At 40.5% G+C, this 24,418-nt stretch overlaps 2 protein-coding genes and 1 long non-coding RNA gene across 3 annotated transcripts in view; all 3 read right to left on the bottom strand.

The window, feature by feature from the left end:
- LOC310718632 (uncharacterized protein) overlaps positions 1 to 24,418 on the bottom strand; it is a 168,245-nt gene that overhangs the window by 15,757 nt on the left and 128,070 nt on the right. The gene's annotated exons all lie outside the window — the stretch shown is intronic.
- On the bottom strand, positions 885 to 14,434 carry LOC310718453. Its single transcript, XR_014531155.1, has 3 exons — positions 14,298 to 14,434; positions 7,679 to 7,892; positions 885 to 1,069 (listed from the first exon to the last, which is right to left on the bottom strand). It is a non-coding gene; the product is annotated as an uncharacterized lncRNA (long non-coding RNA).
- Positions 22,365 to 24,415, bottom strand: LOC310718618 (uncharacterized protein; the record flags this gene model as incomplete). The annotated part of the gene is made up of 5 exons (XM_083527532.1): positions 23,373 to 24,415; positions 22,941 to 23,033; positions 22,695 to 22,844; positions 22,580 to 22,615; positions 22,365 to 22,483 (listed from the first exon to the last, which is right to left on the bottom strand). Exons 1-5 carry the CDS (start codon positions 23,413 to 23,415, stop codon positions 22,365 to 22,367), a joined length of 441 nt encoding a protein of 146 aa, XP_083383658.1. The 5' UTR covers positions 23,416 to 24,415.

Genomic DNA, 24,418 nt, shown 5'->3' with positions numbered 1-24,418 from the left:
TAATCAGTCTCTACCCCCTGACGTCCCAGTCTGTCTGGCCACAGATTTTCATCCACATCACAACAGATATCATCCCTTTCAATACCATTGTGAGGCCATGATTGACAACATGATCCACAACAGTGACTCTAATTTAATCTGAAATGTGTCTCTGGCCTCTTCTTCCTTTTCCTATATTTTGCCTCCTGACCCTTCCAGCATGCATCCTTATTCCTGGCTCTCGACCATGTTCGGTTCCTAGTTGTTCATCCATTTTCAGCAATTGTAAATCTGTGTTTTTCTCTTTTTACAAACACTCGCCTATTACAGTTAAGGTGCACGAGATTCAGCCTTGACCTGTTTTAGAGAACTAGTTGATTATTGGTTGATCTGAAAGTGAACCCGCCCCTTCATTAGTGACATTCAAGGTTCATCTGCACAATTTATCAATTCAAGACACCAAAAGAATGTTGTGTTGTTTCATTATGTTCTGTACAAATCACAATAAAGTCCCCTGACTGCATAAACATTCTACTGTAGAGAAACACTGAGAGGGTTGTAGATATATTTTGGCTTCAAAATCCTTTAAATCCCTGTAATAAATATCAAATCACCAATTACTGACACAGTCTCCTACACCAACACTGTGTGTGTGTGTGTGTGTGTGTGTGTGTGTGTGTGTGTGTGTGTGTGTGTGTGTGTGTGTGTGTGTGTGTGTGTTTATACGAGTCTGTCACTGTAAATTCACTTATAATAGTCTTCTAGTAACAGGCATGATATCATTAATACCAATAGCAATACTATTAAATATAGAAATGTTTATTCTCACCTCTACTGTCATTAAACTGATTCTTTATTCTTGTGAAGATGATGTTAAAGTCATCATGATGTCCCTCCATCTTCTGTTCTTCATTCTTCCAGTAATTTTTACTCTTACTATTCTTTATCCAGTTCTCTGGGATCAGCATCATGTTACTGCTACTGTAGGACATAAACTGCTTTCCATCCAGCAGACCCACAGCAGTGAACTCTGGGAAACCAGTATATTGTGGAGTGAGCGCGGTGTACTGGTACTCCAGAGAATGTGTATCTGTAAATACAATAAACACCATTTTAATTAGTTTTGTTCAAATTATTAATCATAGAGCAAAACTTCAGAAAAACACAATCCTGAGATTGTGATACCACCAGATACCACAGCTTCCGCTCGGATCTTGACAGATATGTCATGTTTTTCATCAACTAAAACTTAACCCCAGCAAAACAGAACTGCTGGTAATCCCAGGTGATTCATCTCCAGGTCAAGATCTTTAAATAACACTTCATGACTCTCTGCTCTCCCCTTCAGCCACTGCTCGTAACCTCGGGTTAACTATGGACAATCAACTTTCCTTCTTCTGACATGTCGCTAATGTGTCTTATTCCTGTCGATTTCTTCTCTACAACATCTGAAGGATTCGACCATTTCTGTCCACACAGGCTGCCCAGGTGCTTGTCCAGTCTCTTGTCATTCCAAGACTCAACTACTGCAACTCTTTGCTGGCAGGGCTTCCCCTGAGCGCTATTCGTCCACTGCAAATGATCCAAAACGCAGCTGCAGGACTGCACACTAATAATCTACACCACACACTAATAATCTACTCACCACACGCTAATAATCTACTCACCACACGCTAATAATCTACTCACCACACGCTAATAATCTACTCACTACACACTAATAAGATACTCACCACACACTAATAATCTACTCACCACACACACTAATCCACCACAGACCGCATAAGGCTGAGATTTTATCTATTAATTTATTTATATTTTTATTCAGAATACGTTCTTCTGCGCATGTTTTTAAGATGTTAACCAATCAGAGCTCACTCCGCTCACGACGAAGCTGAGCGGAAGAACCGAATAGGCGAGCAGGAGGAAAGAACATAAAATATGGATGCAGGTCAAAATAAAAATGATTTGGTGCCAAAGAGAAAGTCAACGTCAGTCGTTTGGGAGTATTTTGGATTCAGGAGAGAGGATGTGTCACAGAGCAAGGTAATTTGCAAGACTTGTGAAATTATTATTCCAACGAAACGGAGCAATACTACAAATCTGTTCCAACACTTAAAACAGCGGCATAAAAAACTGCATGATCAATGCATGTCGACAAAGTCCATCGAAACAAACAAAAGCACACATGAAAGACAGCCCGAACAGATTGAACAAGTATCCAAGCGCCATGCCTTATGAGAAAGGATCAACACAGCACAAAGAAATTACCGACGCGGTCGCCTATTATATATGCAAAGATATGATGCCTGCGAGAGTGTTTAGTACTGGGGGAAATGTGGTGACATGTCACCGGTCATGCTTAAAACCAGAAATGGTGGACATGCTGGTTTTTCTTGCAAAAAACCTTTGAGAGCAATCTGTTTTTTTGGTTTTGATTTCTGTTTTTTTCTGACTGGAGTTGAGGTAAGTTAACCTTAATTTATTTCAACAATTGGGTTTATTACATAAATTATAATTTATTACAGTTTTGTTTATCAAGCAGTTAGTACTACTGTACAGTATGTTATTTCATTGTGAAATGTGTGCCCTGAAAAATCAGTTTTGAAGTTTATTTATTATGACTGGAATTTAGTTTGGTTAATCTTAATTTATTTTATGTTGTCAGTATTAATAGTTTAATAAACACAACTGTAGTAAAATTGTCTTTAAAACAGACAACATAAAATAAATGAAATAACATAGTATTAATAGTTTAAGAAACACAACTGTAGTAAAATTGTCTTTAAAACAATGTTATTTCATTGTGAAGTGTTTTGTTATGCACTTTTTGTGCACTGAATACATTTAGAAAAAGCATGTTTGAAAAAGCAAAAACAATTGCCAAAATCGCGTCCATATTGCACAGCCCTACCACAAACCATAATTTACTCACCACACACACTAATCCATTCACCACACACACTAATCTACTCACCACACACCAATAATCTACTCACCACACTCCATAATCTACTCACCACACACTAATAATCTACTCACCAAACACACTAATCCATTGACCACACTCCATAATCTGCTCACCACACACATTAATCCATTCACCACACACTAATAATCTACTCACCAAACACACACTAATCCATTCACCACACACACTAATCTACTCACCACACACACTAATCCATTCACCACACACACTAATCCATTCACCACACACTAATAATCTACTCACCACACATTAATAATCTTCTCACCACACACACTTATCTACTCACCACACACTAATAATCTACTCACCACACATAATAATCTACTCACCACACATTAATAATCTACTCACCACACACACTAATCCATTCACCACTCTCCATAATCTACTCACCACACACATTAATCCATTCACCACACACTAATAATCTACTCACCACACACACACTAATCCATTCACCACACACTAATAATCTACTTAACACACACTAATAATCTACTCAACACACACTAATCCATTCACCACACACCATAATCTACTCACCACACACTAATAATCTACTCACCACACACTAATAATCTACTCACCACACACTAATAATCTACTCAACACAAACAAATCCATTCACCACACACCATAATTTACTCACCACACACACTAATCCATTCACCACACACACTAATCCATTCACCACACACCATAATCTACTCACCACACACTAATAATCTATTTACCACACACCACACACTAATAATCTACTTACCACACACACTAATCCATTAAAACACACACTAGTAAACTACTCACCACACACTAATCTACTCACCACAGACCATAATCTACTCACCACAGATCGTAATCTACTCACCTCACACTAATAATCTACAACACACACTAATAATCTACTCAACACAAACAAATCCATTCACCACACACCATAATTTACTCACCACACACACACACTAATCCATTCACCACACACCATAATCTACTCACCACACACTAATAATCCATTTACCAAACAATAATAATCCAATCACCACACACTAGTAATCTACTCACCACACACTAATCCATTCACTGCACACCATAATCTACTTACCACACACCAACAATCTTTTCACCACACACTAATCCATTCACTGCACACCATAATCTACTCACCACACACCATAGTCTACTCACCACACACTAATAATCTACTTACTGAACACACTAATCCATTCACCACACACACACTAATCCATTCACCACACACTAATAATCTACTCACCACACACTAATAATCTACTCACCACACACTAATCCATTAACCACACACCATCGTCTACTCACCACACACTAATAATCTACTCACCACACACCATAATCTACACTCACCACACACCATAATCACCACACACCATAATCTACTCACCACACCAGAGGTGGGAAGTAACAGAGTAAAAATACTTCGTTACTGTACTTAAGTAGATTTTTCTGGTATCAGTACTTTATTTCACTATTTATTTTTTAACTTTTTACTTTTACTCATCAAATTTTTACACAAATATCTGTACTTTTTACTTCTTACATTTTCAAAACAGGCTCGTTACTTTTGTTTTAATTCATTGATTTGGTGAAATATAAAAATTTGATTTTCAATGCGCGCTGATTTCAGCCGAACAACCGATTTCCTGTTACTGCGCGTCTTTTTCAATCCGCTGGTGTATAAAGTCCTGACCCTCACTCTTTACGGAGATAAGAATCAGCAGACAGAAGCAGTAAGAAGTTTGGGTTAACGTGGATGAGACAGAGGGAGTCAGTGATGAGAACATGACTGAGAACAGACACATTCATGATCATCATCATCATCTTTTCTCTGCTATATTATTATATATATTTGGCTGTCAAAATTAAAACTATTTTAAACGGCATCTATCTGTCTATCTGTCTGTCTGTCAAATATTAATATGATGTGAGGTCCAGTTAACAGCTAAAACGGGTAGAAGTAATAACTACTTTTTACTTGAGTACATGTCAGAGCCAAGACTTCTTTACTTTCACTTGAGTAAAAAAGTATAATCAGTACTTCAACTTTTACCCGAGTATTTTAAAACATGAGTATCTGTACTTCTACTTAAGTAAAGGATGTGTGTACTTTTGCCACCTCTGCACCACACACTAATAATCCACTCACCACACACTAATAATCCACACACCACACACTAATAATCTACGCACCACACACCATAATCTACTCACCACCCCATAATCTACTCAACACACTAATAATCTAATCACCACACACCATAATCTACTCACCACACACACTAATCCATTGACCACACAGCATAAAATACTCACCACACACTATAATCTACTCACCACACACTACTCTATTCACCCCACACCATAATCAATTACTCACCACACACCATAATCTACTCACCACACACCATAATCTACTCACCACCAGTGTTGTGCTAGTTGCTAAGAAATAGTAACTAGTTACAGTTTTTTCATTCAAAAAGTAACTCAGTTACTTTGTTGATTACTTACACCAAAAAGTAATGCGTTACTGTTAAAAGTAACTTTTTTAGTTACTTTTTTAAATAACCTTCTTTGATGTTCCTATTAATGCCCTTTTATGCAACTTGCCTTTTAATAATCATATCAACCAAGTTACAAAAACAGCCTTCTTTCACCTTAGAAATATTTCTAAGATAAGAAACATGTTATCTATATCCGATGCAGAGAAGCTCGTCCATGCGTTTATGACCTCCAGAATAGACTACTGTAATGCATTACTAGGTGGATGTCCTGCATCATTAATAAACAAGCTTCAGTTAGTTCAGAATGCGGCAGCAAGAGTTCTTACAAGGTCAAGAAAATATCACCATATAACCCCAATCTTATCGTCCCTGCACCTGGCTACGTGTTAAGTTTCGAATAGACTACAAACTACTGCTTCTTACTTATAAAGCACTAAATAGTTTGGCTCCCATGTATCTATCCAGTCTTTTAACACGCTACAATCCGTCACGCTCCCTGAGATCTCAAAACTCTGGACTTCTAGTAGTTCCTAGAATAGCAAAGTCCACTAAAGGCGGTAGATGATTCTGACATTTAGCTCCTAAACTCTGGAATAGTCTTCCTGACAGTGTTCGGGGTTCAGATACACTCTCCCAGTTTAAGTGCAGATTAAAAACATATCTTTTTAGCAAAGCCTACACATAACACACATCACATATCATAACCTTGTGCTCCAGAACATCTGATCACATGCACACTATCAACTTGTGCTGTAAATTTAATGAACAGCAGCAACGCTAATTCCTCTACACTGCTTCTCTTTCTCTCCCCATCCCGAGGCTTCCTGAGGTTTGGCCAGCTCCATCCAGTCACGTCCCACCTCGTGAAGATTATGGACCTTTGAAGAAGTAGATGCCGAACTCGCAAACATCCCGAACCATCTAGAGACGTACCAGTGCCAATTGGATCCCGCTACATGTGTGGAGTTTAGACATTGGACCTCCTGGAGTGTTTAAAGGCTCTGTATTGTTGAAAGATTTATGATCAAACTCTTGATGTCACCCAAATGAGGATGGGTTCCCCTTTTGAGTCTGGTTCCTCTCAAGGTTTCTTCCTCATAACATCTAAGGGAGTTTTTCCTTGCCACAGTCGCCACGGCTGCTCATCAGGAACAAATTCACACCATTCACCTTCACTGTTGATTTGTGTAAAGCTGCTTTGAGACAATGTCTGTTGTGAAAAGCGCTATACAAATAAACTTGACTTGACTTGACTATGCGTTATGGTCTATACAAACACAAAACTGACTTAAACACAAAGTAATTTTTAAACACTATTTTATTGAAGTCAGAGCAGCACAAACTGAATATATCACAAGGATTTCTGAAATAAAGAACAAAACAAGCTGAATAATATTTTAAATATAAAAAAAAACTAAAGTGGCTTCTGCTGTTGTGTTGAGCTCTTAAACATGTTCCTTTCACAGCTTAAGTATGAAAACGATCAACAATGTAGAACAGAACACCGGGTTAGCTTCTAGCATGGAGTTCCTGGGGGAGCTTCAACAGATTGGAGTTGCTGCTATCGCAGTAGATACAACCTTCGAACCAGAAAGACAAAGCTTAAATTTGACTAAAAGTTTTTGTCTTTATGCTAAAGTGAAATAATGAGCATATTTCCACTTTGAGAAACTCGTCTTGCTCTCGCCTCGACTCGCCTTTACTGCCGCACAGACCTGAATAAACAGAGACACGCCCACAGTGTGTCTTCTTCGTGTTTACAGTGGTTCATCCACCAATCCTACAATGCGTCTCTGCTGTAAACAGGTTAGACTGTAGTCTACACTTCAGCCCAAATTCATTCATTTAAAAAAGTAACGGGTAACGCACCATACGCTAACGGATTTACTTTATTTAAAAAGTAACGCGTTACAATATTAGTTACTGTCAAAAGTAACTGCGTTACAGTAACGCATTACTGCCCAACACTGCTCACCACACACCAAAATCAATTCAACCATCAAACCAGTCAAGAGTACAAAAAATAAACATTTTCTTTGTACTTGTAGGCTGTTTTATCTTAAATGTGTAATCTGGCGTATCAGTGTAGATTTATTCATTAATGTGCGTCGCTCTGGAAACGTGCATCTATTAAATGCTTTAAATGTAAATGTAAACAAACAACCGAGTTTACCTGCAGATCCTTGTAATGCAAGTGATAAGAGTAAGATGATCATCAGGCCGGTCAAGTCCATACTGCAATGTAGGGATTTCCAGGAACCTGATGGAGAAATTGTAGATTTTCTAGGGGAAAAAACCTACTGCTCAACTCCTCCAGCAGGCTTCAGTGTTTTCGAAGGCCGCAGCTCAACAATAACAAGAGAGTGTGTGTGACCTCGGTAGAGAACCTGTGTAGTGCGAAGAAAATAAAAATTAGAGTCATTACTGATGAGAATTAATGCTCCTAAACCCCGTCAGATCCACATTTGCTTTCCCAGAGATCATTCTTCCCATGTCCGCTTTGAGTGACTAAAAATAGAAATAAAAAAAATCCAGAACTTTCAGTTACAAAGTTATCCATAAAAAACATGGTTGATGTGGCCAAATATGGACAGGTTTCCAGTAAGAGACTCATTGGAGGAGAGATTCTTCACACATTAGTCTTTATGAAAGTCGATGGGTTGTCAGCTGCAACAATCATCCAATGCTAATGATGTCTGTATGAATGTGGTGCATAGGAACAATAAAGAAATAAGTATAGCTATATTTAGAACTATTAACACCCTGACATTAATACCAAACTCTTCTTCTTCTTCTTCTTTCGGCTGCTCCCATTAGGGGTCGCCACAGCGGATCATCCGTCTCCATACCACCCTGTCCTCTATATCTGCCTCTTTCACACCAACTACCTGCATGTCTTCCCTCACCACATCCATGAACCTCCTCCTTGGCCTTCCTCTTTTCCTCCTACCTGGTGGCTCCATCTTCAGCATTTTTCTACCAATATAATTCATGTCCCTTCTCTGCACATGTCCAAACCATCTCAATCTCGCCTCCCTCACCTTGTCACCAAAACATCCTACATGTGCTGTCCCTCTAATAAACTCATTTCTAATCTTGTCCATCCTCGTCACTCCCAACGAAAACCTTAACATCTTCAGCTCTGCTACCTCCAGCTCCACCTCCTGTCTTTTACTCAATGCCACTGTCTCTAATCCATACAACATCGCAGGTCTCACCACAGTCCTATAAACTTTCCCTTTCATTCTTGCAGATACTCTTCTATCACAAATCACTCCTGTCACTCTTCTCCACCCACTCCACCCTGCCTGCACTCTTCTCTTAACTTCCCTAACACACTCTCCATTACTTTGCACTGTTGACCCCAGGTACCTGAACTCCTCCACCTTCTCCACCTCTTCTCCCTGCAACCGCATCACTCCACTGCCCTCCCTGTCATTCACACACATGTACTCTGTCTTACTCCTACTGACTTTCATTCCCCTTCCAGTCTGTCGTACCTACTGCACACTTTACTGCCGTCACACTGTCCTCATACATGTCCTGCACCACCCTCACATACTTCTCTGACACACCTGACTTCCTCATACAATACCACAACTCCTCTTTCGGCACCCTGTCGTACGCTTTCTCTAAATCCACAAATACACAATGCAGCTCCTTCTGTCCTTCTCTATACTTCTCCATCAACATCCTCAAAGCAAATAAGGCATCTGTGGTGCTCTTCCTCGGCATGAAACCATACTGTTGCTCACAGATGGTCACCTCTTCTCTCAGCCTGGCTTCCACTACTCTTTCCCATAACTTCATGGTGTGACTGATCAACTTAATTCCCCTGTAGTTACTGCAGGTCTGCACATCTCCCCTATGCTTAAAGATCGGTACCAGCACACTCCTTCTCCATTCCTCAGGCATCCTCTCCCCTTCCAGAATCCTGTTAAACAATCTGGTTAAAAACTCCACTGCCATCTCTCCTAAACATCTCCACGCTTCTACCGGTATGTCATCTGGTCCAACCGACTTTGCATTCTTCATTCTTCATTAATCGCTGCTCTCACTTCCTCCTTACTAATCCTATCTACATCCTGCTTCACCAACTCCACATCCTCCAACCTTGTCTCTCTCTGATTTTCCTCATTCATCAGCTGCTCAAAATACTCCCTCCATCTTCTCAACACACTCTCCTCACTAGTCAACACATTTCCCTCTCCATCCTTTATTGCTCTAACTTGCAGTACATCCTTCCCAGCTCGGTCCCTCTGCTTGGCCAATCGGTATAAATCCTTTTCTCCTTCCTTAGTGTCCAACCTCTTATACAGTTCCTCATATGCCTTTTCCTTGGCTTTCGCCACATCCCTTTTAACCTGCTGCTGCATCTCCTTGTACTCCTGCCTACTTTTCTCATCACTCTGTCGATCCCACTTCTGTTTTGCCAATCTCTTTCCCCTAATGCTCTCCTGCACTTCCTCATTCCACCACCACGTCTCCTTGTCTTGCTTTCTATTTCCAGATGTCACACCAAGTACTTTTCTAGCTGCCTCCCTCATCACTCCTGCAGTAGTTGCCCAATCATCCGGCACCTCTTCACCACCACCAAGCCCCTGTCTGACCTCTTGCCTGAACCTCACACTACACTCTTCCTCCTTCAGTTTCCACCATCTTATTCTTCTTTCAAACCTTACTTTCCTCCTCTTCTTCTTCACCTCCAAAACCATCCTACAGACCACCATCCGATGCTGTCTAGCTACACTGACCCCCGCCAACACCTTACAGTCTCCAATCTCCTTCAGGTTGCATCTCCTACACAGAAGATAATCCACCTGTGTGCACCTTCCTCCACTCTTATACGTCACCCTATGATCCTCCTTCTTCCTAAAATACGTGTTCACCACTGCCATTTCCATCCTTTTAGCAAAATCTACCACCATCTGCCCTTCCACATTCCTCTCCTTAAAACCATACCTACCCATCACCTCCTCATCACCTCTGTTCCCTTCACCTACATGCCCATTAAAGTCTGCCCCAATCACCAATCGTTCTTTCCTAGGTACACCATCTACCACTTCATCTAATTCACTCCAGAATCTTTCCTTCTCCTCCATCTCACAGCCAACTTGTGGAGCATAGGCACTGATGACATTTATCATCATCCCTTCAACTTCCACCTTCACGATCATCACCCTATCAGAAACTCTCATTACCTCCACTACACTCTTACTGTACTCTTCCTTCAGAATCACCCCTACACCATTTCTCTTCCCATCCACACCATGATAAAACAGTTTAAACCCACCTCCAATGTTCCTGGCCTTACTCCCTTTCCACTTGGTCTCCTGAACACACAACACATCTACCTTTCTCCTCTCCATCATATCAGCTATCTCTCTCCCTTTACCCGTCATAGTACCAACATTTAAAGTACCAACCCGAACCTCTACTCTCCTACACTGCTCCTTTTCCTGCCGTCTCTGTAGACGCCTTCCTCCTCTCCTTCTCCTTCTTCGGCCAACAGTAGCCCAATTTCCACCGGTACCCTGTCGGCTAACGATACCTGTGGCGGTCGTTGTTAACCCGGGCCTCGACCGATCCGGTATGAAATTCTCATTTGTGATCCGCATATTTGATTTGGCACATGTTTTATGCTGGATGCCCTTCCTAACGCAACCCTCCCCATTTACCCGGGCTTGGGACCGGCACTAAGAGTACACTGGCTTGTGCCCCCCTAATGGCTGGGTTGACATGAATACCAAACATGTACAACTAAACATTAATGTTAACAGATACAAATAGCATGTTTGTTTTGTTTAATGACTTTATAATAAAATTGTCTGCAGTGCAGTCACCAAAATGTCCGTTTTTATTTCGCTCCTTCCCTACCCATTCTTACACTTCTTCTTTTGGCTTCTCCCATTAGGGGTCTCCACAGCGGATCATCCGTCTCCATACCCCCCGTCCTCTACACCGTCCTGTCCCTCCTCTGCACATGTCCAAACCTTCTCAATCTTACCTCCCTCACCTTGTCTCCAAAACGTCCTACATGCGCTGTCCCTCTAATAAACTCATTTCTAATCCTGTCCATCCTCATCACTCCCAACGAACATCTCAACATCTTTAGCTCGGCTACCTCCAGCTCCACCTCCTGTCTTTTACTCAATGCCACTGTCTCTAATCCATACAACATCTCAGGTCTCACCACAGTCCTATAAACTTTCCCTTTCACTCTCACAGATACTCTTCTATCACATATCACCCCTGCTATCACTCTTCTCCACCCACTCTACCCTGCCTGCACTCTTTTCTTCACTTCTCTAACACACTCTCCATTACTTTTGATTCCCAGGTACCTGAACTCCTCCACCTTCTCCACCTCTTCTCCCTGCAACCTCACCCCTCCACTGCCCTCCCTGTCATTCACACACATGTACTCTGTCTTACTCCTACTGACTTTCATTCCCCTTCTCTTCAGCGTGTATCTCCACCTCTCCAGGCTCTTCTCAACCTGCTCACTACTCTCACCACAAATCACAATATCATCTGCAAACATCATAGTCCATGGGTAATTTTATCTAACACTTGACACAGTGCCATCTAGAGGTTTCCTTAGATAACAAGCACAATCTTGAAATCATCACCCCCCCCCCCCTTTTCTTTTAGGAAAACAGTAACAGTGATCTCAAGGTTATTTTCTAACATGTCTAACATTGCACTTAATATAACCTTTGAACTCATTGTTCAATTATAACCATTGTGTATGTTCTCACTTATTAAACAGTTAATAAAACAAACTATAAACATTTACATTGCCTTATTGCTATTTTTCAAACAATTTTACAGGTTCAATCTATCAGGACTTTTATTCGGCCTAGTAGCTCTAAGTGCAGATGCATCACTGTTTGATGTTTGTTTATGTGTGTGAAACTGTTTTGCAGACACTTGTTGTAGGCAATGCGATTGACTCAGATTTAGCATTGGGCTGATTTGTCTTTATCAGCCTTTAACAGATCACGCCTGTTTCGTCTGAAGATCTGTCCATCATCTGTTATCACAGTTTAACATTGTGGAATCACTTCTTGCATAACCGTAGCTTTTTTGCTCCAGTTCTCATCACTTCTGGTTCTGACGACGTCATCCAACACCAATGTTTTGCGGTCCTGTCATATTAGACCTTTTGCTACTCTTTCAATTGCTTGAGTTTGTGGTTCACTTTCACATGTTCTTTCTGTTTTAAACATGATGGTAGTGTAGGGCGAAGTTTGCAACTCATAAGGATTTCTGCTGGTGCCATGCCACACTCTAAGGGAGAGGTTCTGTAATTGAGCAAAGCTAGGTATGGATCAGACTTTTTCAGAAGTTGCCTGAGAATATGAACTCAGCTTTCCCATTTGACTAAGGATATTCTGGACTAGAAGTGACACGATTGAAAACTCTTTGCTGCTGAAACATGGGCCATGGTCACTGATAACAATTGTACAGTGGTATGCCATGTCGTGCAGAAATGGATTTTGCATATATTATTATGCACTTCGTGGACATGCTAGTGAGCGAAGCCAGTTCAGGATAATTTGAGTAGTAGTCATTTACCACTAGAAAATTGTTGACTTTTAAATGGAAAAGATCCATTCCAACCTTCACCCAGGGTAATGTTGGTAGATATTATCATTGGCTCTTTGATGTGTTTATTTTTGAATTTCTGACGTGTCACATTGTCTCACTAGATTTTCAATGTCTTTGTTTAATCCAGGCCAGAAGACTGTGTCTCTCGCTCTCCTTTTACATTTTTTTACGCCGAGATGACCTTCATGAATTTTGCGTAATTTGTCCTGTCTCAAGCTTTGTGGAATGACGATCCGTGTTCACATGAGTCTCAACATCTCCTTCTGTTGTACTTTCAGTACTATTTCTGGGTGCATGTGAAAGTGTCTGCCAGGCGTAAACACCAAATCAGAAATTTTTTAGATAATTTTTTTTTGGGGTGGGGGGTGGGACATGTCCCATCCGTCCCCCCCGGGATTTACGCCCATGTTGTTACCACAAGCAGAGAAAAGATGATGATGATCATGAATGTGTCTGTTCTCAGTCACGTTCTCATCACCGACTCCCTCTGTCTCATCCACATTAACCCCAGACTTCTTACTGCCTCCTGCCTGCTGATTCTTATCTCCGTAAAGAGTGAGGGTCAGGACTTTATACACCAGCGGAGTGAAAAAGACGCGCAGTAACAGGAAATCGGTTGTTCGGCTGAAATCAGCGCGCAGTGAAAAGGAAAATTTATATTTCACCAAATCAGTGGATTAAAACTAAAGTAACGAGCCTGTTTTGAAAATGTAAGAAGTAAAAAGTACAGATATTTAATGTAATGAGTAAAAGTAAAAAGTTGTCTGAAAAATAAATAAATAGTGGAGTAAAAAACTGATACCAGAAAAATCTACTGAAGTACAGTAACGAAGTATTTGTAGTCCGTTACTTCCCACCTCTGCTTTTCTCTAATCGTAGAATCACTAAGTCGGTCAAAATTGCATGTCTTTGCTTTCATTTTCAGGTCAGTGAGGAAGTTATCGAATGTTTCCTGTGCCTGCTGCACACGTGAACGGAATACATATCTTTCATAGGTTTCGTTCTTATTTTCTTGATATCTTCACAATGATCACAATGTTATCGGGAAATGAAGTGTTATTAATGTAAACACACGTGAGATTCGGTATAATGATGCTGTTAATGCTAATTAGTAATTAAATTGTCAAAAGTAACCGCAACCATCGCGAGATATTAATAACACATGCAAATGTACTTACATTAATGCACAAACGCACTATACAGAGCATAAACAATAGTGCAGGGAACTGTGCTTAAGCCAGCCGCATCTTGAAATACACGGTCAAATCAGCCGCACTTTTCTTCGTGTTCCGCGTCTAATCGTGCACTTCCGGTATGGGTGGTGGGAGCGGTCACAATAAATGTAAAGACGCTTCAGTTTCTTATTGACATTACTTGTTTTAAACAAGTTGCCATGGCCAAGGAAACACAAGAAAAAGAAGAAGAGCTGGTCCAGATGATGGGATTTTTTTGTTAGTAAAACGAAACAATTTGTTAAGGTTTAATTAATATGCAAATTTTTGATTCTTCAAATTTTGATTCGTCTGACCACAGAACAGTTTTCCACTTTGCCACAGTCCATTTTAAATGAGCCTTGGCCCTGAGAAAACACCTGCACTTCTGGGTCATGTTTAAATACGGCTTCATTTTTGACCTATAGAGTTTTTGCCGGTGACGGCGAATGGCACGGTGGATTGTGTTCACCGACAATGTTTAATGGAAGTATTCCAGAGCCCATGTTGTGATTTCCATTACAGTAGCATTCCTGTATGTGATGCAGTGCCATCCAAGGGCCCGAAGATCACAGGCATCCAGTCTGGTTTTCCGGCCTTGACCTTACACACAGAGATTGTTCCAGATTCTCTGAATCTTTGGATGATATGATGCACTGTAGATGATAAGAACTTTAAACTCTTTGCAATTTTCCTCTGAGAAACTCCTTTCTGATATTGCTCCACTATTTTTCACCGCAGCATTGGGGGAACTGGTGATTCTCTGCCCATCTTGACTTCTGAGAGACACTGCCACTCTTTTTATACCCAATCATGTTGCCAAATGACCTAATAAGTTGTAAATTTGGTCTCCAGCTGTTCCTAATATGTACATTTAACTTTTCCGGCCTCTTATTGCTACCTGTCCCAACTTTTTTGGAATGTGTAGCTCTCATGAAATCCAAAATGAGCAAATATTTGGCATGACATTTCAAAATGTCTCTCTTTCAACATTTGATATGTTATCTATATTCTATTGTGAATATAAGTTTGAGATTTGTAAATTATTGCATTCCTTTTTTATTTTACAATTTGTAGTGTCCCAACTTTTATATATATATATATGTTTACATATCTACTGCTTCACATTTTAAAGAAGGTTTTATCATACATGTAAATTTCTAAAAACAGAAAATTCCTCTTGATTTCTGTTTTATTGGGCAAATCATCAACCCCAAAGAAAACACAAAACGTTACAAAAATTTCTGAGAAATAATCATGAAAAATCTATTGCAACTGTTTAGCGAAAAAAAATAAAAAGGAAGTGTTAAATTGCCTTTATTGCAGTTGCACAATTAGCCCAATCCACAGAGTTAGATTATATAATTTAGGATTGAATCACATCCGACGTTAATCCTGCCATTACAGAGTTACACACGCATGTTATAACAGTTTAAACTAGCTCTTCAGTAGCTTTAACCAACTTAGTATCAGAAAATGTGTTTGTATTAAAGGTGTGAAGTAACAAAGCATAAATTTTTACTTTCGCCCATTACATTTTACACAAATATCTGTATTTTTTACTTCTTACATTTTCAAACCAGACTCGTTAATTTAGTTTCAATCTATTTGCCAAAATATCAATATTTTTTCTTCTAACTTCGCAACATTTTTAGACCATCTACCAATTTCCTGTTATCGTGCGGCTTTTTAAATCTACCACTGGTGTATCATTTCCTGTCTCTCACACAACACAGATGTAGACTAGTTCATGAAGCTCACAATGCGCAGGCAGAAGGCAGGAAGATGTCTGGGGTTAACGCGGATGAGACAGAGGGAGTCAGCGATGTAAACATGAATCGAGTGTATCGATCCACCCCTGCATCCAGATGCTATCCCCACATTGCTAAGCTAATTTTTTTATATACAACATGCGTATAAACATATTGAAGATCCTCAATTTGTTCACGTCCCCGTGTCCTGTTGGTTTTTCTAGAGAGCTGCTGTACAGGTCCATAATTCACAGAGTCATGGTCCTGTAATGACACAGAGAAAACCTCAGACATTATATTTGATCATATACCATGTTCATTAGGAATACTGGATACGGATTGGCTGTTAGTGGCACAAGAAGAATATGTTGAACTGGAGAGGAAATCGTTCAACTGAAAAATATAACAAAATTTAACTTGGATTTAACCCCAACAGCTTCATAATAATAGACAACCCCATAAAACCCCATAAACCATACCCCATTCACCACAAACCATACAACATACAAAATACCACCAAACATCATACACAAAATATTTAACCCCAAAAGTTTAAACTTGTGTATTTCAATTATAAGTAACCAATTTAATCAGATAATCCAATGTAAAAGTAATAAGCATTATGCAAACTGATGAACTGTGATTTAAGATTGTGTAATACATTTTATTACTTACATATACTTACATATAACTATTTCCTTAATTATATTAAGTGAATGGTAAAAAACATGTTACATTTTCAAACATTTGTGTTGCAATTGCGTCCTGAGGCAACGGTTTGACACCTGTGTGCCAACAAGTAACCGGGATCAACAAGGAACCAAATCTAACATTAAACATAATGTAATTAAACTAACATTGCAACATTAAACATTATTTTCACATTTTCAAAGTAACATTGTGACATCATTACATGGTATAGTAATCAATTTGCACTTTCTCCTGATCTGTAACTTGATTGAAACTGCATTTGAGTAATTTCCCCAAATTGGGGTCAAAAATGTTGGAATAATGTCACTTCCAAAACGCACATATCACAAATTAAAAAAAAAAAAACGACAGAAAACAAGAGACATCAACCCTTTTACAAAGAAATTACATGAGTTAAAAAAAATTACCGTAATTTAGTGAATGTCCCAAAAGGGAGTAAATATAAATAATTGATGTTGTCATTTAAAATATAGAAAATATCTTAGCTTGTGAATCTCAACATCTATTCTTTCACATCTTCCTTGTCGCTGAGTCAGTACCGCAGGAAATATTCTACCAACTTGCCGTAGAAAGGGTTTGTTTGCATGTTTACATGTGCAACATCTACATTCGTGCCTACTGGCCACAAATCAAGTATAGTGTATGCAATTTGATCAGGTTGATTTCACACCCATTACATGTTATAAAATATTAATTGGGAACGATAATAGTTATATTACTTGGTGTGATTATTGACCCGAGTCTTTCCTTTAAGGCTCACGTGAATAATATTACCAGGATCACCTTCTTTCATCTTCTAAATATTGCTAAAATTAGAGATATTATGTTGCAACAGGATGCAGAAAAACTAGTTCATGCTTCTGTTACATCTAGATTAGACTGTAACTGTAACGCTTTACTGTCTGGATGTTGGAGTAAGTGCATAAATAAACTTCCGTTAGTCTAGAATGCAGCAACAAGAGTCCTCAATAGATCTAGAAAAGATGAGCACATCACCCCTGTATTAATCAGTTTACACCGACTCCATTGATTATAAAATACTACTACTGACTATATAGCTGTCAGAGAGCCACCAGTCATGCCTCTCTCCAACACTCAACACTCTCGCTCAGCCTCTCCCACCTACTAAACACCTGCCCTCTATTTACCTGTCCCCTTTATAAGGTCCCTCTTCCCCTTCACTCGCCGTCTATTTAACGTACCATAGATCATCCTGACTACCTACCGTTTCTACGACCTCCTGAGTTGCCCATGTTCCTAGCCACGCTTCAGGTAAAACACGCCTCAGTTAAGTTGATTGTTTCCTGCATTGCTGTTTCTTACTCTTTTGTGTTTTGCCTATTCAAGATCAATAAACGACACCTTGTTTTACTCAAGGTTCACGACAGCTGGTCTATCCGTGACAATAGCACTTAATTTAAGTCCTCAAGCGGCGAGTGACTATGAAGTACTAAAGAACAGATTAAATGATCACTTCATAGCTCAAATGAACGTGATTATTGAGAGGGCTAAGTTTAATCAGCAGCAGCAAGACGTGGGCGAGTCCGTGGATCACTTCATAACGGCACTGCACTGTTTAGCCGGGCGTAGGCAAAATGGACGGTGAGTACAGCATTGGGCTGAAACCAGGTGTAAAATCTTTCTCCATATCAACTCCAAGATTTCCCTCCCTCTTACCAAAGGTGAAGGAAGAATTGAGGCGTATGGAACAGCAGGGTGTAATTTCAGAGGTGGAGGAGCCAACTGAATGGTGTGCTCCCATAGTTGTGGTGCCGAAGAGTACAGGTAACGTGAGAATTTGCACAGATCTTACGGAATTGAACAAATCATTTATGAGAGAAAAACACCCTCTTCCTTCAGAAAAGCACATTAGGACAACTTGCAGGATAAACCACATTTATAACTCCATGAGAAGGTTACTCTTAAGGCTTCAGGATGCTAAAGTCACACTCAATGAGAAATTAGTTTTCCAAGACAAAAATCAAGTTCAACCACCTTGGAAAATTCTTACCACATTTGGCAGCGAAAATGCAGTCACTCAGAGAATGCAAGAGGCCTTCAAGAAAATCAAAGAGGAACTGACAACACCCCCAGGTTTGGTGCTGTATGATCCAAATAAGGATACAGTTGTTTCTGCAAATGACTCTTCATATGGACTAGGTGCTGTTCTTCTCCAGAAGCAAGCAGACAATGTATGTAAACATGTGGCATATGCTTCAAAGGCTCTCAGTAACACAGAGCAGTGGTATGCACAAATAGAGAAGGGGGCATTGGCCTCCACATGGGCTTGTGAGAGTTTTGCAACGTTTCTCATTGGGAAGAGTTTCCACAATGAAACTGATCATAAACCTCTGGTTCCTATGCTTGGCTTCAAGACGTTGGACGAACTCTCTCCATGCATTCAGCGTCTTCGTATGCGTTTTCTGAGGTTTTCATACACCATATCACAAGTGGCTGGCAAAAACATCTCGACAGCAGATGTGTTGTCTAGAGCTCCCAAACAGTACAGCAGAAGGGCTTTCCGAAAAGGATATCAACCTGTATGCTGACTTTGTACTGGCAAGCCTTCCAGCTACTGAAAGGAGGCTCAAAGAGATCCGGGAGCACCAAGACATAGATTTTATACTCCTCATGGGAAGAAAGCTCAGAACACGAGTTCCTGTGATTCCGTCTCAGCTCATTCCAGAGAGTGCAGATTTGGAAAAGCTGAAACAGATAGAACTAACGTACAGACTGAAACAGAAACAAAGTTTCGACTGAAGACACGACGTTCATGACGTGACATGATGTACTTACATCCGGGTAAACATGTGTGGGTCAAAGACACTTCTAAAAATGGCACTGTTGTGTCTACCGCTAGCTCTCCTAGCTCTTACCTTGTAGTAACACCAAGAAGTACTTTAAGGAGAAACAGGTTTCATCTATCACCAACTCCAATAGCTCCAATAAAGGTACTGTTGTACCTATTAAACGACAGAACAGGGGGGGGCCAGGCCTTTCACCTTGATTCCTTCCATGCTGCCTAACTACTGTTTGAAAACATCACTATGTTTTTAAATGATGCCCTTTAAATTCAGTGTTTTAGGGGCCATCAGGTATTTGGCCTGCCAGTCCAACTTAAGTTGCTCCACCAAGGAATGCCCCATTAGAGGGTAATCTCCTGAAACCACATACAATGGCAGTCTTTATGTTATCCCATTTAGTTTACCTTTAAGCTGGGCAAGTCCTTTCATGGTCACTGAATCCCCCAGTGTAAGTTTTAAGCACCACAACAGATGGTTTTAGTGGCAGGTGGCTCAGTATTTCGATGTATATCGGTTCAGACACTAGTGGCGCTGCATACACCAGTGACGCTGCTGTGTCTTTGTTTCACCTGCAACCGTGAGTACATGTAAAGGAAGATCAACATCTGATGTGTCGGTAACCACATCACATGCACTGCTCGACTGGTACCACCTTCGATCAGAATGAGAGGTAAGAATACTTCAAGGTTCTTCTCTGTTCTGGCACCGAGGTGGTGGAATTAACTTCCCCTAGATGTCCGTACAGTGGAGTCCCTGGCTATCTTCAAGTGACGGTTGAAGACCTTCCTTTACCTGAAACCATATATAGCTGACACAGTACACAGTGAAATGAAACAATGTTCCTCCAGAACCCTGATTCTACATACAACAACAATCACAGAAACAGAAAAACACAGGGCCAAGGACTAGTAAGAAAAATCCTTGCGACATAAAGTGCATGTGTGCAACCTGGTGCAAACATTGCAAAGTGTGAGAGAGAGTTAATTTCAGTTGTGTGTTGAGGAGCCTGATGGCTTGAGGGAAGAAACTGTTGCACAGTCTGGATGTGGCGGCCCGAATGCTTCGGAACCACTTCCCTGATGGTAGGAGAGTGAAAAGTGTGTGTGACGGGTGTGTGGGGTCGTCCACAATGCTTTTGGCTTAGCGGATGCAGCGTGTGGTGTAAATGTCCATGATAGAGGGGAGAGAGACTCCGATGATCTTCTCAGCTCTCCTCACTATCCTCTGTAGGGTCTTGCGATTCGAGACAGTGCATTTCCCAAACCAGGCAGTGATGCAGCTGCTCAGGATGCTCTCAATGGTCCCTCTGTAGAACATGGTCAGGATGGGGGGAGGGAGATGAGCTTTCCTCAGACTTTTCAGGAAGTAGAGACGCTGCTGGGCTTTTTTGGTGATGGAGCTGGTGTTGAGTGACCAGCTGAGGTTCTCTGCCAAGTGAACACCAAGGAATTTGGTGCTCTTGACGATCTCCACTGAGGATCCATCAATGATCAGTGGAGAATGGTCACTCTGTGTTCTCCTGAAGTCAACAACCATCTCTTTAGTTTTTTCCACGTTCAGTGACAGGTTGTTGGCTCCACAACAGGCTGTATGTTGTATGTCTGTATGCTGACTCATCGTTCTTGCTGATGAGACCCACCACGGTCGTATCATCGGCGAACTTGATCATATGATTCGAGCTGTGCGTTGCTACACAGTCTTAAGTCAGCAGAGTGAACAGCAGTGGACTGAGCACATAGCCCACACAGTGCTCTGTGTGGTGGTGATGGAGATGCTGTTTCAGATCCAGACTGACTGAGGTCTCCCAGTCAGGAAGCCAGGATCCAGTTACAGAGGGAGGTGTTCAGGCCCAGTAGGCTCAGCTTCTCAATCAGGTGCTGAGGGACGATCGTGTTAAATTCTGACCTGAAGTCTCCTCACTTTAGTTGTGGACCTGGTCACTGGGAGGAGGGATGGTCTTCCTCGCCAAATGTTGTTCTGTACCTCGAACCGGGCGTAGAAGTCGTTCAGCGCATCTGGGAGGGAGGTGTCACGGTCACAAGCAGGTGATGTTGTCTTGTAGTTCAGTGGTACTCGGATGTTTGTGTAAACAACGTCCAGCGTGTTTTCTCCTCTGGTTGCAAAGTCCACATTCTGATGAAATTTAGGAAGCACATACCTGAGATTTGCATGGTAGAAATCTCCGGCGACAATCTGTCAGGGTGTGTGTTTTGAAGTTTGCTAATGGTCCTGTAGAGTACACTGAGCGCTTCCTTAGCATTAGCGCTAGGTGGTATGTACACTCCGAGCACAATAGCAGTGGTGAATTCCCGGGGTAAATTATAAGGTCTACATCTCACAACAAGCACAGAGTTCTTACACCATTCCGTGTTGATGTAAGCTGCATTTCTGTCGGCACGAAACGGTTGCTCCGATGTCCATATGTTGCGTAAGGCGGGCTACAAAGAGAAAGTTGCACCATTTTGGGTCCGGAGCGGCTACTGCAGCACCGCCATCTTGGTTTCAAAGATGTAAGTAACTTTGTAATCTAGCGAACCTGTGTAGATTTATTAATTTATTTCGACATACTCAATGTGTCCTTTTCTCTTTAAGCTACAGCACACCATATCCTTATACCAGGATAAGCCTGAATCAGGGTTAAAATCTGGAGTTTGAATCAATCGGTAGTCAGATTTACCTCATGATCTTCTGTTTCAGCGCCAAAAGCAACACAACAGAGACATTATTATTATTATTATTATTATTATTATTATTATAGGGATAATATTTTACCTCCAATGAGTTTTTCTGTGCTTCAGCAGGATGAAGGTCAGGACACTGAGAAGAATCACAACCACTGAACCAAACACCGCGTTCAGCATAAAGATCAGAGTCGCAGAGAAGCAACCTGAGGGAAAACATTAAAGAAAAATGTACTGCATTATATTATAATTTACAAATATTAAGAAGCCTTTGGTAGAAAGAAAAAAAAAAACCCACAAACCTGTCTCTTTGTTCTCAGAAACGGTTTTATTTACACCTGGAAAATGAAACATTATTTTAATAACCTCAGATTCTCAGTGGTTTTACTGCATTTATTCAATTTATAGAAAATGTACCTCTGACGTGTAAATAGGTTGCATTTCTGAAGATCTCTTGACCTGATTCTATAAAGCTGCAGTAGTACAGTCCTGTATCAGAGACGTTCAGTGCAGTGATGGTGAGAGACGTGTTCTTGCCCTGAACAGACATCACCAGGCGCTCGGTGTCTTTAAAGAAGTAACAGTTTTCTGATGTTCTAAACTTTTTACACCCTACAAGAAGTGGAACTGAATCAGTGGTGTGTTTGAACCAGAAGATGGAACCTGAAACAGTCAGCTCATGTTGGCACCAAATAGTGACACTTTCACCAACTTCTGCCTCCAGTGTAAAAGAGCACAGAGTCTCTAAAAGCAAACCTGCAACACATGAACACACACTCACTTATTACACTTTACATATTATATAAATATACAGCATGAGAACAAATCTCTCTAAACAGATCTGAATAAATAAAAATACTGTATCAGTTCTCACTAACAAAATCACAAACTGCAGCCTTTCTGTGAATAGTTACTAATTATTGTATATGAAATAGTGAAATGAAAAAGAAACTACACAACACTGTGTATATATATATATATATATAAAAAACTATACATATAACAAATCAAATCAATGATTCTGTTGTAACAGTTTTAATGTGATATCATTACTACAGTCCTACAATTCTTATAAATGATATTATTAACACTTACCCATGGCACAGAGGAGCACACGCAGAATTTCAGACCGAACCATCGCTGAAAAGTCAACCTGAGAAACTAAGAGGAAATGATCTGTGGGGCCAAACTACCAAAGGGATTATCACACTGTGTGTGTGTGTGTGTGTGTGTGTGTGTGTGTGTGTGTGTGAGAGAGAGAGAGATTTTCGGAGAGAGATTATGATGATGTGTGTGATCTCTTTACTATATTTCTCAGAGACACCAGTGAGACTTTGAATAAAAATCTATTTAATTTCTCTGCTTTTTCTCCACAGAAAAAAATCTTCAGTTTCAGTAGAGGATATGCTGAACTGATATTAAAAATAAATAGCAATAGTAAATAAATAATCATGAAAAGAGAGAAAGAAAGAAAGAGCCAGTACCATTCACACTACACTACTTAATTCAATTCATTTTTATTTGTACAGTGCTACCTTGACCTACGAGTGCATTAATGTACGAGTTTTCCGAGGTACAAGTTGTCACTTGGTCGATTTTCTGCTTTGTTACGCGAGCAAAAACTTGAGGTACGAGCTCGAGACGCCGCTGCTAGATAGCGAAGCGAAGCCAGAAAGCGAAGACTTTGACAAAAATTAATTGATTTGATGTGCGAGCAAATTGAGATACGAGCTCGGCCACGGAACGAATTGTCAAGGTACCACTGTATTTCGCTTTTAATAATGAACATTGTCTCAGAGCAGCTTTGGACAGATAATGTGGTGATAAAGAATGAATAAAATTGTTCTTTATGTGTAAGTTTGTCCCTGATGGACGAGCCGGTGGCGACTGTGATGAAGGAAAAACTCCCCACGATTGCATAAGGAAGAAACCTTGAGAGGAACCAGACTCAAGAGGGAACGTCGTCCTCATTTGTGTGGCACCAAATGTCCATTTATTACAGATAAAAAATTTTGAGGTACAGTGTTGATGATCAGAAGCAAACTGTAGTCCTGAGTCAGTGTAGCAGACTGTTGATATTAACCACAGTCCAAATCCAAATCCTCAGAACTCCTGTTCTACTCCGGAATTTCTTGGATCTC

The sequence above is a fragment of the Silurus aristotelis genome, assembly GCF_946808225.1.
Source record: "Silurus aristotelis genome assembly, chromosome: 23".
Lineage (NCBI taxonomy): Eukaryota > Metazoa > Chordata > Actinopteri > Siluriformes > Siluridae > Silurus > Silurus aristotelis.
This window is presented reverse-complemented; position numbering and strand designations above follow the sequence as displayed.